The following is a 13890-nucleotide window of genomic DNA, read 5'->3' as shown; positions in this document are numbered from 1 at the left end:
CCAGTTGCTGATTATATAATTGAACTTTAACCCAAGTGAATGCAGAACTCCAGAAGAAGAAAGTGTGTGCGCGGCTCCGCTGAACAAACAGACTGCAGTGATATATTGTAGCCTTGATATTCAGTTGACAACCCACTGCCCACAGACTGTCAGCCAGACGAACAAAATTCCTGATGCAATGCAGTATAGTTTACCCCAGAAGCTCATCAGTTTCATATTTCAACTTTTTCTCCTCTATCAGACAGTAACTTGGTGCATCAACTACGTAAAGGTCTGTTGCCCCTGGCAGGCCCCAAGGCCCATCGACCGTCTTGTCGGTTATGATTGGCTGGGTGCTTTGTTGCTTCTTTCGCTTCGCTTGAGTAGAATAAGTAAAGAGAATTTCAATCAAAGTGGAATATATCCCCTTGTTGACACTGGGCTCCAGAATCAATAGGGAGTCAACACTTTGAGCTCACGTTGGTGTGCTTCGGGGCAACCAATCCCTCATTTCTCACTGGAGTAAAAACACCTGGGTCCCTCCTACTTACACAGAGAGCAAGCGCCTCTATTTGTAGTACTTTAGTTAAACTTCATACATTGTTGCGGCAGCTGAGGCCGATACTCAACACCTTCGTTGGCAGCGCCTGTTTGCATTTTTCTTTACGTACAGTATACTTTATACGGTACAGTATATGTATTTGGCAGGAAAACAGTGACACATTTATGGAAGTTATGGAACCAATTTGTGATATAATAAATCAGGATTCATAATGTGTCTGGATGATAAGTGCAAGTAGTTAGAAAGTAGTAAAATGTGTGACTCGACTACGTTGCAGCCCATAATGACATCCACTGCATTCATCCCGTCTGTGCTACAGTACTTTCAATCGAATAATGAATACTGATGAACATTTTATTAAGCAGCTTCCTTTTCCGTCAGGTGATGATTGATGTATTGTTATCAACATTACAATACAGCTGATGTCATGTTTCACGTCGAAACAAAACCAAAAATCGAAAACAAACCACGAATGTATGCGCCAAATGTCCTGGACTTCCATGCAATAGTTGCTGGGATTCTTTTGGGTCTCGACCAAAGCGGTGGATTAAAAAATCATGTCGCACTGTTTCATTGTATATTTAGAGTCACAACACACACATCGTGACTTACCCGACTTACCATTGTCGAATGCCAGGAATGTGGCCTCGTACACATTGTTTTTCACGTACATGGACTCCCGGTCCAGGAGGGCCATGGTGGTGATCTGACCGTTGGTCCTGTTGATCTTCAGCCAGTTAGCCGGGTCTGACAGCTTGGAGTACCTGTGCACGCACACATCCACAGAGACAGCGAGAAAGCCGGATACGTCATTGATCCAAATACAAAATCGTATGTAATCTAATGCCAGATGTTGACTTTTGCAGCCAACTGTTCCTTGAATTCCAGCGGCTCTGCATCTTTTCCTCCAAAGTACCCATCAGCAGGTTGAATACTCATTACCATAATAAGCAATACCAGGCGAGCACCTTTGATATATTACAGTAACGTGGAAAGCGGAACATATGTTCATAGAGCTTACCATAGCAGCTGCTCATTAGCACCAAGACCGATGAAAACCTGAACGCACATGCAGAACAGCCAAGGAGTGGTCTTAACAACTTCCCCGCTCTTTGTACCCACGCAGCCGCCGCGGCAGCTCTCGTCGCTGTCACCGCTCGATACATCAGCAGAGGGGAAAGTGACAGCTGCAATTTAATCCAATGAATCCCATTAACGACTATGATGAGTCCTAAAAAAAGTTGCAGAACGGAGGAAGCGCTTCGCTCCGAGGCCTAATGGGGGACGTTTAACCGCGGAGATGCAAGAAGGCTCACGAGAAGGTGAGATGGTCAGCGTGTCACCACAACAACAGGAGGAGGAGGAAGAGGAAGAGGAGCCGGGGGAGGAGGAGGAGGAGGAGGAGGAGGAGGAGGAGCGAGAAAGAGGAAACGTCAGCAAGATCAGAGGCGTGTGTCTGAATGTAAGCATGGCTGCTAGAAAATGTGATGAGGGGGCTGATTTACAGTGCCTTGGAGGCTGGTTAGTTTAAGCCTCACAGGCATGGAGAAAACTAATTACACCTCCAGCTACAGACACTAACGTCTAGGCTGCTGCACACTTAGTACACAGGCAGGCAAAGTGACATGATGACAGATACCAACCGTTGTATTTTTTCTTTTCACAATTTATTCTTTAGAGAATTGAAATAATAGATGAAAATGAATCTAACTTCGAGTGAAATAGATTGTCACGCAGTGTTAGGCAGGATCTGATGTTACCCTGCAGGTTAGACTCTGACGCCGGCGTGTCATGCCTGGGACTCTCATCTCCTTCCTGTGCCAACAAGATGTCACCTCCTGCTGTCTTCATGTGCGGATGGCTGAGTTGTCTTAACCCATTAACCCTTAATGCTCTGTTTGGGGCCCTGGAGACTCCTGGCCCACATTAACAGCTCAAACTCAAATCAGCTGTGATACTTTGAGACTTCAAATTTTAGGAGGATTGCTAATAGAAAAAGATTGTTCATTTCCTCTGAAAAAAAGTATGAAAAAATATGTATAGTTCCCTCCCCACCAACCAGGTAAACATAGCTCTGTCAGCACTGTCGTTTGCGCGGCCGTCTCCATGTTGAGAGCTGTGTAGAAGCAATCCCTCAATCATAGATTTGCTCTCTTGTAGAGAGTGCCTTTAAACTCACTACTATTTCCAACCTTAACTAAAGGGCACTCTGCTGATGACAAGTCTTGCATCCCATGAAAGACACCGTTGCGATGCATTGTGGGAATCGTAGAATCCACCTTTATCGAAGCTGGACCCGTTCTTGAGACTAAGTGTTTGAGAAAGTTCTGAGGGCTGCCAAAACGTGCGTGAATCACTTGAAGACGCCGCCTGAGGACTGGTGCTGCTCCTCTGCTGCTTCTGCTCTGCAAGCTGTGTAGACATATGTAAATGTCAGGATGTCTCGACCCGTGCTGATTCGATTTTGACCTTTCTTTTGCTAATTTGTCTTAAGTCTTCATGGAAGCGCAATACTGAATTCTCCGAGTACCTCCTGAACCCAGGCTCTGTACTAGGACTAACCAGCACTCTTTCCAATAAACAAAGGAAGACACACACACACAAACACAAATTAGTTCACGCTGCCACTTGAATCACATCCAACAGAACAATCTGCTGGCTGAAAGGCTCGCTCTCACATCATTTTTCTTTTCCACCAGAGAGAGGAAAAAAGCAAGAGATACAGAGACATGAGCTGGCTTCCCTCCCATCCACTGCTCACGTACAGGCCTTTCACTCATCCTCTGTGGGAGCTCGTGTGCACGTTGTGAGTCTCCGGCTCTGCATTTCGGTGTCTTTTTCTTTTTGTGAACTTCAGTCAGGGTGCAAGCGAGGTCATCTGAAGGGAATACAGCAGCAGCAGCAGCAGCAGAGATGAGGCTGTCTGAGCATGAGCTGAGCGTCTGCTGGCAAGCTGCTTTGGAGAAGACAGCAGCTCTGAGCTCCCATCAATACCAGACACAGAGACTGACGGAGAAGAAAGTGACAGGGTCAGCGTTAGGGAGGGGGGAGGCGGGAAAAAGAGGGTAAAAGAAGGAGTCGCTTTTATCAAAGAGCAGAGGAGCTCAGCCCACTTAGTTTGCATGGCGTGTCTCTTTAGGAGAAGAAACCTGCAATGTGGATATCGCTAACTCCTCTGTGCAGTGTGTGTACATGAGGACACAACCCACTCCTTCCCTCGCTATCAATTCAGTAACATTTCAACTGGGCTCCTCAGTGGAGGAGGCCATCTTACTGACATTCAGAAAAAAAAATCCATCTTCCACGTTGGAGCTGGCTGCGTAGTGGAACGGTCCCGCTGGACCGTAGTGAGCATGTGGGAGTTTCTGTGACAGTGACACAGGGTCGATGCCTGGATGGCACGGTGCCCGCGGTGGGCCACCCCAGTTAGGAAGGATAGATGAGGGATTGGCTCAATGAGGGGGAAGAGAAGATGGGGACCTAAGGAGGGCAGACAGTGTTTAGCTCATTACAAGATGACCTCTTTACACCAGTCGCCTGGCAACGGGGAGGTAACTGGAGCCCGGCCTGTAAGCGGAGGGTCGCTGGAGAGGACGAAGAGGATAAACGCTGGAGAAACTGCTCACAACTGATACAACACTGGTGACACAGTGATTGAAAAATAAATACGTATAGTACACAGGGTGGGCGGAATATTGCAAACTGTGGTGCTCACAGCAGCGCAAGCCCTGAGCTGCAAATGTATCTAAGAATCGTCCCGTTTATAAAAGACAGGAAGCAACAGCTGGCTGTTTGAACTAAACAGGTTGAGAAGCCAACTGGTCGCATGAGCAGCGATGGCTGACATGATGACAGTGTCAGCCACAGAAACTAAAACGTTTAAAAAGTACACGTGAATCAAATGAAACTAATTTCATGCATCTCTGTGTTAAATTGATTGGGACTTTATGACATTTAACAAATAGTGAAATGTATCAATGCTCCGAAAAGCCACGCAGTTTTCAAGGAGGTGGTTTCTGACTTTGGTAATGCAATGGTTAGTTTTGTTTATGTTTTGCTTCATTATTTATTTATTTATGACACTCTAATTAGTTAACCTTGAATGCATGTATTATAAGATGTCATTTAAATGAAGACACACAATAAATTAACACATCTCATTTGGATGTTTAGGGTTGAGGAGGTTCTGTCAAAACATGCAAACCAGGATGGTGTGCCAGGTGCCCGAAGACAATAGTGTGCATGTCATATACAGATATGCACTGATGATTGCTGGGAAATATTTGTTAATAATATTGTCCAACGTCAATTCTCTACTTGATCATGTTAAAAGGCTAAGTGATCCAATGATGTGTGTGTGTGTGTGTGTGTGTGTGTGTGTGTGTGTGTGTGTGTGTGTGTGTGTGTGTGTGTGCGCTTCCTAACTTCCTAACTAGACTGGGGCCCATTGTAACTTCCTCACAGCACTGCGGTGTTGGTGTCAATTCAGTTTTCTTCTAACACAAAAAACACACACAAACAAATACACAACACTTAGTCCCAAAACCTCCACTTCTCCCAATAGACATTACAACTGGTCTAAGTCGATCTAAATGGAGAAGACATTATATACACATCCACATGTATGTTGCCATGCATATACAGCTGTGTGGTATTATTATGATAACAACAGTAGCATAGGGCTCATGACACTTTAAAGTACCTGACTATCTGGTGGATGAAGTGATCGGGGTCCTGAGCGGCGAACACGGTCAGCGTGGTCCCTGCGGGCACACCCTCCTCAAAGCGGATCATCTTGGGGTTGACAGGGAAGACGGGCGGCTCGTTCACGTCCTGGACCGAAATGGTGACTCCCGCTGTAGACTGAAGCGAGGACTGAATGCCACTGGCCAAGTGGGCCTGGTTGGAAACCACCACGGTCAGCATGAAGGCACGATTCATCTCAAAATCCACCGGCTAGAGAACAGAGGCGGCGGGGGGGGGGAAGAGAGAGAGATACCGAAAACAAAATGGGAAATGAGTGTGGCTGATTGCAAGATTAGTGCTAATTGTTTTACAATTTGAGAAATTACATATAATTCAGAGAAAACAATGTGAGACCAAAGTACTCAACATCTGGCACTTTAGAGCAGGTGGGAACGCAAGATGCCTTGTTGAATAACAATGGAGATCCAAGCCAACGAGCAGACATCGGGAGATGTGCGAAGAAGCCGAAAGCACGGCTTCATTTTTACCTTGACCACCGTCAGCATGCCCTCGTTGGTGATGGGGTTAGTGCGGATGGTGAAGTGTCCGGAGGGGTCTCCGCTCACGATGCGGTAGACGGCATTCCAGTTGGGGCTGTGGGGCTGATCCCTGTCCACCACCGTCAGGTTAGTCACCACCACATTCACCTTATTCTCCGGCACCTCCCCTGAAAACTACAGAGAGGGAGGGAGGTGAGGGAGGTGACAGCAGGCAGGATGGGAGGGATAACATTATGCTGATGTTTCTCCAGCAGTGGGCTAATGCATGCTAATGAGTTGATTTATTAAGAATCTCAACGTGGGCTCGTATCATCATCCATCTTTCGGCGTTATTATAAAAACAAACTGCTTTTAGGGTCATGCCAGTGATGCTCATTACATCGAGAGCGTAGAGCAAAACAAATGGGGCAGAAATTAGAAAGACGGGATAGTACGACAGCAGACAGAAGGAGGAGTATTTGTTTAAATGTGGATAATGGAGAATCATATCTCCCATTATGTTAATGCTGTACCCTATTCCACACCATGCCTGCTCGTATGAAACACTTTTATGAACTAATGGATTCGTTCAATTAAGTGTTTACCCATTTAATTTAGATTCTGTGCTTTCACCAAATCTAGGTCTTAATAAGCAATTAGACAAGTACTGTAATTAAAGCAGCGGTAGGAATAATCTTTGGCTAATGATCTTTATTATATTGCAATCTGAAACAACTCTTCTCTGAACTATAACTCTGGAGGAAACTTGGTTACAGCTGCAGAGCCTGAAGAAGAACTCACTGCGCAAAAAGGATGCATGTCCTTCTCTATAGCGATGTATCAAGCTGCAGGGGGATGGGCACTCCAAGGTACACACACACACACACACACACACACACACACACAAACACACACACTTCACCACTAAAAGCTCACATTGTCAGGCAATAATCTGCGTTTCCTCTTGTGAAGCGTTAACTTGTTTATGGGGTGTGTCTGCCAGATGCTGTTCACTTTAATGGCTTCATCATCATTGAATTGAAGCAGCGTCCAAACCGCCCCATTCCTCTTTTTTCCTCCCTCCCTCCCTGCGTGCAAAGACCCTTCTTCTCCTATCCCCTGCAGTACGACCACGCTGATAAGCACGGAAACAAATTAAATATGCACTCTCAGTCTCTTGTGTGTGGGCTCCTCAATTTCATTTCCACCCCGGGCTTTAGCAACAAACACCAGCACGAAGCTTCCCAGCTTGTTGGGCTGCGCTGTCAGACGGCCAAATGGAGTGCGCTCTCTCAGAGGCATACGCAGTGGTGCTGACTGTCGGGGAGGACGCTTCCAAAATGGCCACTCTCACTAAACGGCAATGTGGACCCATTGATAAGCCACCAGAGACTTTCAGTTTCTGAAGGACTTTGTAGTCACAAAGAAGGTGGAAAAGAAGCGGTGCGAATTAGATTCACTGGTAGGTAATCGTTAAACCTCAGCTTACTTTGGCAGTGAAGATTAAATTAAAATGACTCAAAATGAAAAAATAATTCTTCGACTTTATTGTGAGTTGCTGTGTCACACAAGGTTTAGTGAGCATCACAGGTTATAGCTCCTTAAGGCTTTTTTATACAAACTTTACTTAAAGTTTTGACGGCAGACTAAATAAGACTGTGACGCTAAAAACAATGAGTGCATGGAATTGAGCGTAGGTGCATTTTATTGCCTATAAATACACATTTTCATCTGTAAAAGAGTACATCGTTCTTCTTTAAAAAGTATATAGTTTAAAGAACTTGGGCGGTGGGTGAGGCAGGCCTTCAGATGTTAACCCTGGGGGAGAACATTACGTTTACAACTTCACCATTCAAAGCATCCACATTGACAAATTGGGGCAGGGTATTTTTTTTATGAGCTTTCGACATGCTAATGGGCCACAGATGGACCTCAGTATGAAGGTCAGCACTATACAGAACCCATCTAAAGGGTCACTTATGCCGGATCGTTTCTAATGATTGCTGTTCATGTTTGAAACTGTCTTCAGACATTGCAGCAGTACAGCAGTACAGCCGGGGGAAATCAGTGTGGCTACAGTGCTGAACAGAAACCCAACTGTTTTAGAAAATAAATCTGCATCAAGGTGCACTGCCCAGCAGGGGAAATCTACTGGCGTTTTACAGGAAACTGACTCAGCAAATGAAAATGCTCCTTTTTAGACAGCAAAGCCATGGCTCAAACAGACAAAAAGAGCTCTTCTTCTCTTCACGGGGGATTGAGAACAACACCAAAGGGTAACGACAGCATTATGTACCAATAACTGTCCCAAAAGAGACTCCTACTAATATCAGACTGCCATCAGTCCACTTAAGACGCTGTTATGTCTCCACTATAGTGTAATAAAGATACAGCTACTGGCAACTGGCGTCTAGCAGCAGTCTCATTCTTCATGTTATACAGACACATCAAGCCAATTTTCCTAGCAGTCTGCTCTTTTCTTTTTTTTTTTTTTAACACAAATCAAAGTCAAGGAGTTGGAAGCAGGGGAAAGTGGTGAATAATCTCTGGCACTCCAACTCTTTCAGCTATTCAGAAGCGGCATCTCTACAGGTGAATCACAAACAGCACTCTATTCAGATCTGTAAGCGGTGTGTCTAGTTCACGCTTTTCAACCCCACAAGTCTTCCAAGCCCCATCAGTGTTCGCTGGCTGAAAGAAAAACCTTGGGTACACTCTGGCTGGGGTGTGATACACTTGGTGAGATACTTTGATTAGCTGGATTGAGGTAAGTACCATGTTTGTTTGTTTTTATCACAAAAACAAACATAGCATTAACATTGCACAATCAGGCCCATGTTGTGAAATGAACAAAAGATTTGCCTTTTTTTCAAATTAGACACTATATATCAGCTTGGGTTACGCCCCCGCTAGCAATTTCACTTAATTAGCCCGCTTATGTTTTTCTCCATGAGAGCAAGGAATTCTTCTCACGTCTGTCATGCACAAATAATTACTGAACTGCTCCAAGTCTAGTTGTTTGTGTGGGAAGCAAAACAAAAAGTGGGGATTGACAAAGCAACGGAAATGGCATCTGGTGGGGAACAAATTCTGTCAGGGTGTGCGGCTGTCTGTATCGTAACTGAAGCACATACAACGAGAACACGCTTTTATTCATTTCTACTCATTACCTTTGAGTCACACACCAAAATCAACTGCTCCTTTACGGACAGGCTCAGGGAAATCTGCACTCGTTAGCTAAGGAGGGTTTTGGGGGAAGTAATGAGGCCCTGAAGAGATGACAAACATTTTTTCCCAGCGTGTATGAGCAAACCTCACTGTGTACTGCATATGTCAGGCACAATGTGCAGTTCTAATAATTTTTGTTGCATCTGTTGAAGCACAGCATGACCATTTTCTGGCTAGCAGGAGGACTCTGGTCCAGAGTCCGTCCTCCCCCCTATCCTCCCTCCGGTGACAAGCGGTGACAGAGCCAGTACCGCAGACGGGTGGGACGGAGCAGCTATGAGCAGAGCGGCAGCCTTGTTCGGTGAGCTCTAGCCCTGACAGCTGGGGAGCTCTTATCAGAGCATGCGGCTGGAACTGTATTGGCATGCACGCCGCCGACGGCTCCGCCGAGGAGACAGGGATCACAGTGTGTGACGCTGACACACTGCTCGCACTGCCTCTGAGCTCGGCTGCAGACAGCATCTGTTTCCCTCCGGAATCTAAGAAATCCACATACTCACATGAGGAGCTGCTACAATCCTGTAGGCCTCTCAGGCGGCGGTCAGGAGAGTACGAGCTATAAATGAGGCGGAGGGCTTCCGCTTACTCATCACTAACCTCATCTATAGTAACCCTCACTCTGAAAAAACGGACAAATCCACACCTCACCACACACACTGTCATGGAAAAGTGGGCCAGCATGGCTTCCTGTCAGACCCGTTTGGAGGTATCAGGGACCAGGGCCAGATGCCCGCGGACAAACGTGGCCACCAGAGGCCCCGCTGGCAGGGAGAACACAGAGAGCAAAGGAGCGAGGAGTGCAACCATCACTAAAACTGTTCTCGATTTCTCACTTTCATTCCCAGTGGACTTTTTTCTGTCTCGCCATATGTTGTTCCTGCACAGCCTTTCTTCCTCTGTCACTGTTGTTTTATATTCTTATTAAAGCTGTCCGTATCCGATATCTTTGTCAGCTGTTGTATTTGCATTCCCTTCATCTTCAATGCTCTCGGTAAACATATTGCAGTTCAGCTACTGCTGTATGGTTAGCAGGGACCAGATAGCATCTTTTTTTTCTGAGAGCATGGAGGCCTGTTTAAACTGTTCTGCCCAAGAGTAATACACCTGCATACGCTACTGTGCATGGAGCATAATGGCTTCATGGAACAATGGGGTAGCATAAAGATTAAATGAGCCATTGTTAAAATGACCGATGCAGGTTTAAGTCCTGAAGTGACTGTTTGGTGGAGTCAGACCTTAAATAGCCATTACATTCCTTATTGATCCTATTCTTTGTTCGATAGGGCATACCCGCAGCACATCATTCTATAATCTCACTTTCTGTTTTAGAACAGAAAAGCCACTTATTTTGCGGTCTGAGGCTTTAAAAAAAGCTGTTATTGAGTAAAAAAAAAATTCTGGCGAAAAAGTATCAATCTCGATTTCAAATATGTGACCAGTTTGTCCAAATGATGCCTATTTAGAAGTTTAATCCAATGTTTTGAGAGCTGTGAAGAGCTGCTGGCTGTAAAAGGCCAGCGATCAATGTAAAAAAAAAGCTTATGTTGACGATATGTTTGTTACTCTCAATGTTGGAAGAGCTGGACACAGGTCCACACTGCATGATGATACATAAAGCTATAGATAGCTGCCTGTAAGTAAGTAAGCTTCTGACAAGAAAAGTCGTAGCAAAAACACTGTTGACGCGTTCTTTACAATGTCGGCTTCCATCGCCATGTACTGATATTCCTCAGTACTTTGGTAGTTTCTTATAGCAGAGCCATCTACAGCAAGAGACACTATAAGTAGTTAAACATGTTCCCATGTGTGACTTTAAGCCATTTTCCTGTGCCGTCCTCCCGGTTCTTGATGGCTGATGGATGTAGTCCTGTAAAACCATTCAAATTGGGCAATCTCGCTGTCGAATGTTCCCAAATATCATTTCTTGTTTACAGTGTCACAGTAGCGCAGAGCCAACAGAAGATTGGGGTGGGGAGGGTGGCTGAATTTTCTTTTTCATTCTAACTCCTTGACATAAAAGAAGAAAAAAAAAACTGCAATATCCTCCTCAGATATCTTTAAACTCTATGTTGAAAGCAAACACCAAGATGATGAAAATACTGCCACTCTCTAATATTGAACAAGGAGCAGTTAAAGAAATGGTACCATATATGATACCAAATCAGTGAACCAAGATGAAACTGCTGATTTTGACGAGGAAAAGAAAAGAAAGGTCCGGGACTCACCGTTCTGACGGTCAGTTCTGGGGGATTGTCGTTGATGTCGGTGATGCTGATGAGGGCCGTGGCTGTGTTGGACAAGCCAAAGTTCAAGTTGCCCTCCATGTCAGTTGCCTGGACAATGATGGTATACTGGGACACTTTCTGTAAAAAAAAAAAAAAAAAACAAGCAGAGAGCACACGCCGGGATTAATACATCAAATGCTGCTGCAAATAAATATGTTTGCCATGTGACAATGAATAAATAACTGAACGCATGAATGAAACGCAGCCATGCATACGCATCGTCCCCTCATTCTCCACATTTACTGGAACAGCAGAAAAACTGGCGTCTGTTAGAAACCTAATTTTCTTGAATACCAGATAGACACACACACACACACACACACACACACACACACACACACACACACACACACACACACACACACACAAACATACACAAAGTTGCAGAGAGGGATCACTGTGTTGGTAAAAGGCCCATCCATTATTGCCTAAAAGTCTTGGCTTTCCGCTGTGGGAACACACCGGGATCATCACTCATTTTAATGGAGGCGCTGCCACCTTAAGATGCGCCACAGTGCTGCAGATAATTCCAGAAGGTGAATGGGCCTTATTTAGTCCAGTTACAGTGAGGGGGAGTCACCCCAGAGTGTACTGCAGCACCCACACTGCAATATTAAAGTGCCATGACAAGCAACACCATGAAACATTAGGCTTAGTTGCTTAGTTTAGACACCACCACAAAACAAAGAGGCAGAGAGACACAGTGCATCCACAGCCCAACACCGTGGCACTGTCCACGGTGCTGAAAGTTCAGCCCGTCCCCTGACTCAAAGAAGATCCTTTGTGTGTGTGTGCGAGTGTTTCCACCCTGACAGTATAAGCCTATCTGCTTTGTGGACACTTCTCTTCCTATTAATCCATGTGGCTCCAACCTCCATTGTGTCAGAGCAAAGAGAGGGAGTGAGCGTGGACGTCAAGGACAGGCCAGTGTGCGGCGCACAGGGCCCGCTGCATTGTTGAGCCTCCACAATGCGTCGGATCGATGATTTGAATGTTTGTTTGGTCTTCGGCTAGTTACGCAATGTTCACCCGATAGGTCGCGTTTGCTAACAATTTGACAGCCGGTGGCACTGATGTAAGGGACTGCCTGGAGGAACTAGAACAAACCAAAGACGGAGGTATTGTAGAAATAGAAGGGGGAGTTATTGCATTGCTTTTTTATGTCTTTCAGTCGTGGCATTTTTTCCCCCAGCTCTGGTTTATTCTGTTCTCTTTGTTAAGTCACATTCTGTGCTTCTTTTGATCTCTTGCTATCTTTCTGATTCCATCTTGGTTGCTCAGTGTTCTCCGCCTGTCTGTTCTCTATCTGTCTGTCTCTCTGCCAGTCTCTGTTTATCTTCATATCTCCTTTCTCACTCTCACTTATTTTTCAGTCGTGACGGATGCAGTTGATTGTTAGATCAGTCATACCATTGAGGCCAGTTGAAACACCCAGCCAGAGCCATTTAGCATCTCTCCAAGTCATTATGAGCAACACAGACATGTTAATCTGTACCAAACCAGCCCTATTAATGAAAACTCAATACTGGCTGCCCTTTATTAGACTCGTAATGAAATATCAATACCATCTCCCCTCATAGAGCGCATCAGTAAATAGAGCCTCCGATAAATGTGACTCTCGGCACACTCGTTTAGATCCTGCCACATACATCAACCCAGAGAAAAGCACCAGATGGTCGTGGAAGGCTGAGAAGGCTGGAGCTTTGACGGACGCCTTTTTCTCTGGTCAGGTGAGGAGAAGGGACTGGAGCTGAGCCAGCAGGTGGAGCTCTCACACAGTATGAGATGTGGCTGACGCGCGCTCTCCTGCAGGGTTATATCACTCATCTGAGAGCAGTTGTGAGTTTATGGCCCTTCTAGTGCACACGTACACATCCGCTGACGCTCGAGTGAGTGAGAACAGGTGGGACACTAGACCGGGTAACCACGTGCACGAGCACACAAACACGGAGCCAAGCACACTCTGATGTCCAAAAGTATCTGCCCGAACAAGCCAATAAAGGGCTCTCTAATGAGTCCTATAGAAGTGCTGAACAGAAAATCTCTCTGTTAGATCGGAGTCCAGCGCTGGCACAGAATAAACCCCCTTGTATCACGACCAACAGCAACAGCCCGGACTCCCCCCGCAGGCCTTGAGCCTCACGGACTTAATCTGTGGAAGCTGTAAGCCGTGAGAGGCCACAGAAACACCTGTACACAGAGCTTCACCAACTATAAAACCCAATCTCTTTTTCTCCCCGCAGAGACCAAATGAAGTTGTTTTCCAACCAGGAGACTGAGGAAAGAAATAAGAAAACGGCTCAGGCTATCAATGTTTGCACCCCAACAAGTCAAGCCATGCAGCAGAGAGGACCGGTGGAAAAACCAGCTCATGGTTGGGAAGCAAATGGACTTCTCTTTAGTGAGAAGAACAAAGAACAAAGTTGGAGAAATAATGGTCTGCACATGTAAGACGGTGTCAAACAAGAAAAAGGAGAAGTAGTGGTTTTCGGCCGAAACACGTACGATGGTGAATTAATTATACGTGAGCTGAGAGTGCGTTTCCACTTGGCGTGCCGTAAAGGACCACTCAGAGAGTACGAGACTCGCTCTCGCTGTGTCGTCTGAGGAT

At 45.6% G+C, this 13890-nt stretch overlaps 1 protein-coding gene across 2 annotated transcripts in view; it reads right to left on the bottom strand.

The window, feature by feature from the left end:
* cdh4 (cadherin 4, type 1, R-cadherin (retinal)) overlaps positions 1-13890 on the bottom strand; it is a 170471-nt gene that overhangs the window by 5912 nt on the left and 150669 nt on the right. The window contains exons 10-13 of one of the 2 annotated variants that reach the window (XM_068594083.1): positions 11220-11357; positions 5776-5961; positions 5244-5497; positions 1154-1305 (exon numbers count right to left, since the gene is read on the bottom strand). In XM_068594083.1, coding sequence (XP_068450184.1) covers positions 1154-1305; positions 5244-5497; positions 5776-5961; positions 11220-11357 — 730 coding nt within the window. The remainder of the gene's footprint in view (positions 1-1153; positions 1306-5243; positions 5498-5775; positions 5962-11219; positions 11358-13890) is intronic. The other variant, XM_068594084.1, reaches the window with a different exon arrangement.

This window comes from Clinocottus analis, unplaced genomic scaffold (genome assembly GCF_023055335.1).
Source record: "Clinocottus analis isolate CAN_PGR_092001 unplaced genomic scaffold, fCliAna1.0.p SCAF_3, whole genome shotgun sequence".
NCBI classification, from domain to species: domain Eukaryota; kingdom Metazoa; phylum Chordata; class Actinopteri; order Perciformes; family Cottidae; genus Clinocottus; species Clinocottus analis.
This window is presented reverse-complemented; position numbering and strand designations above follow the sequence as displayed.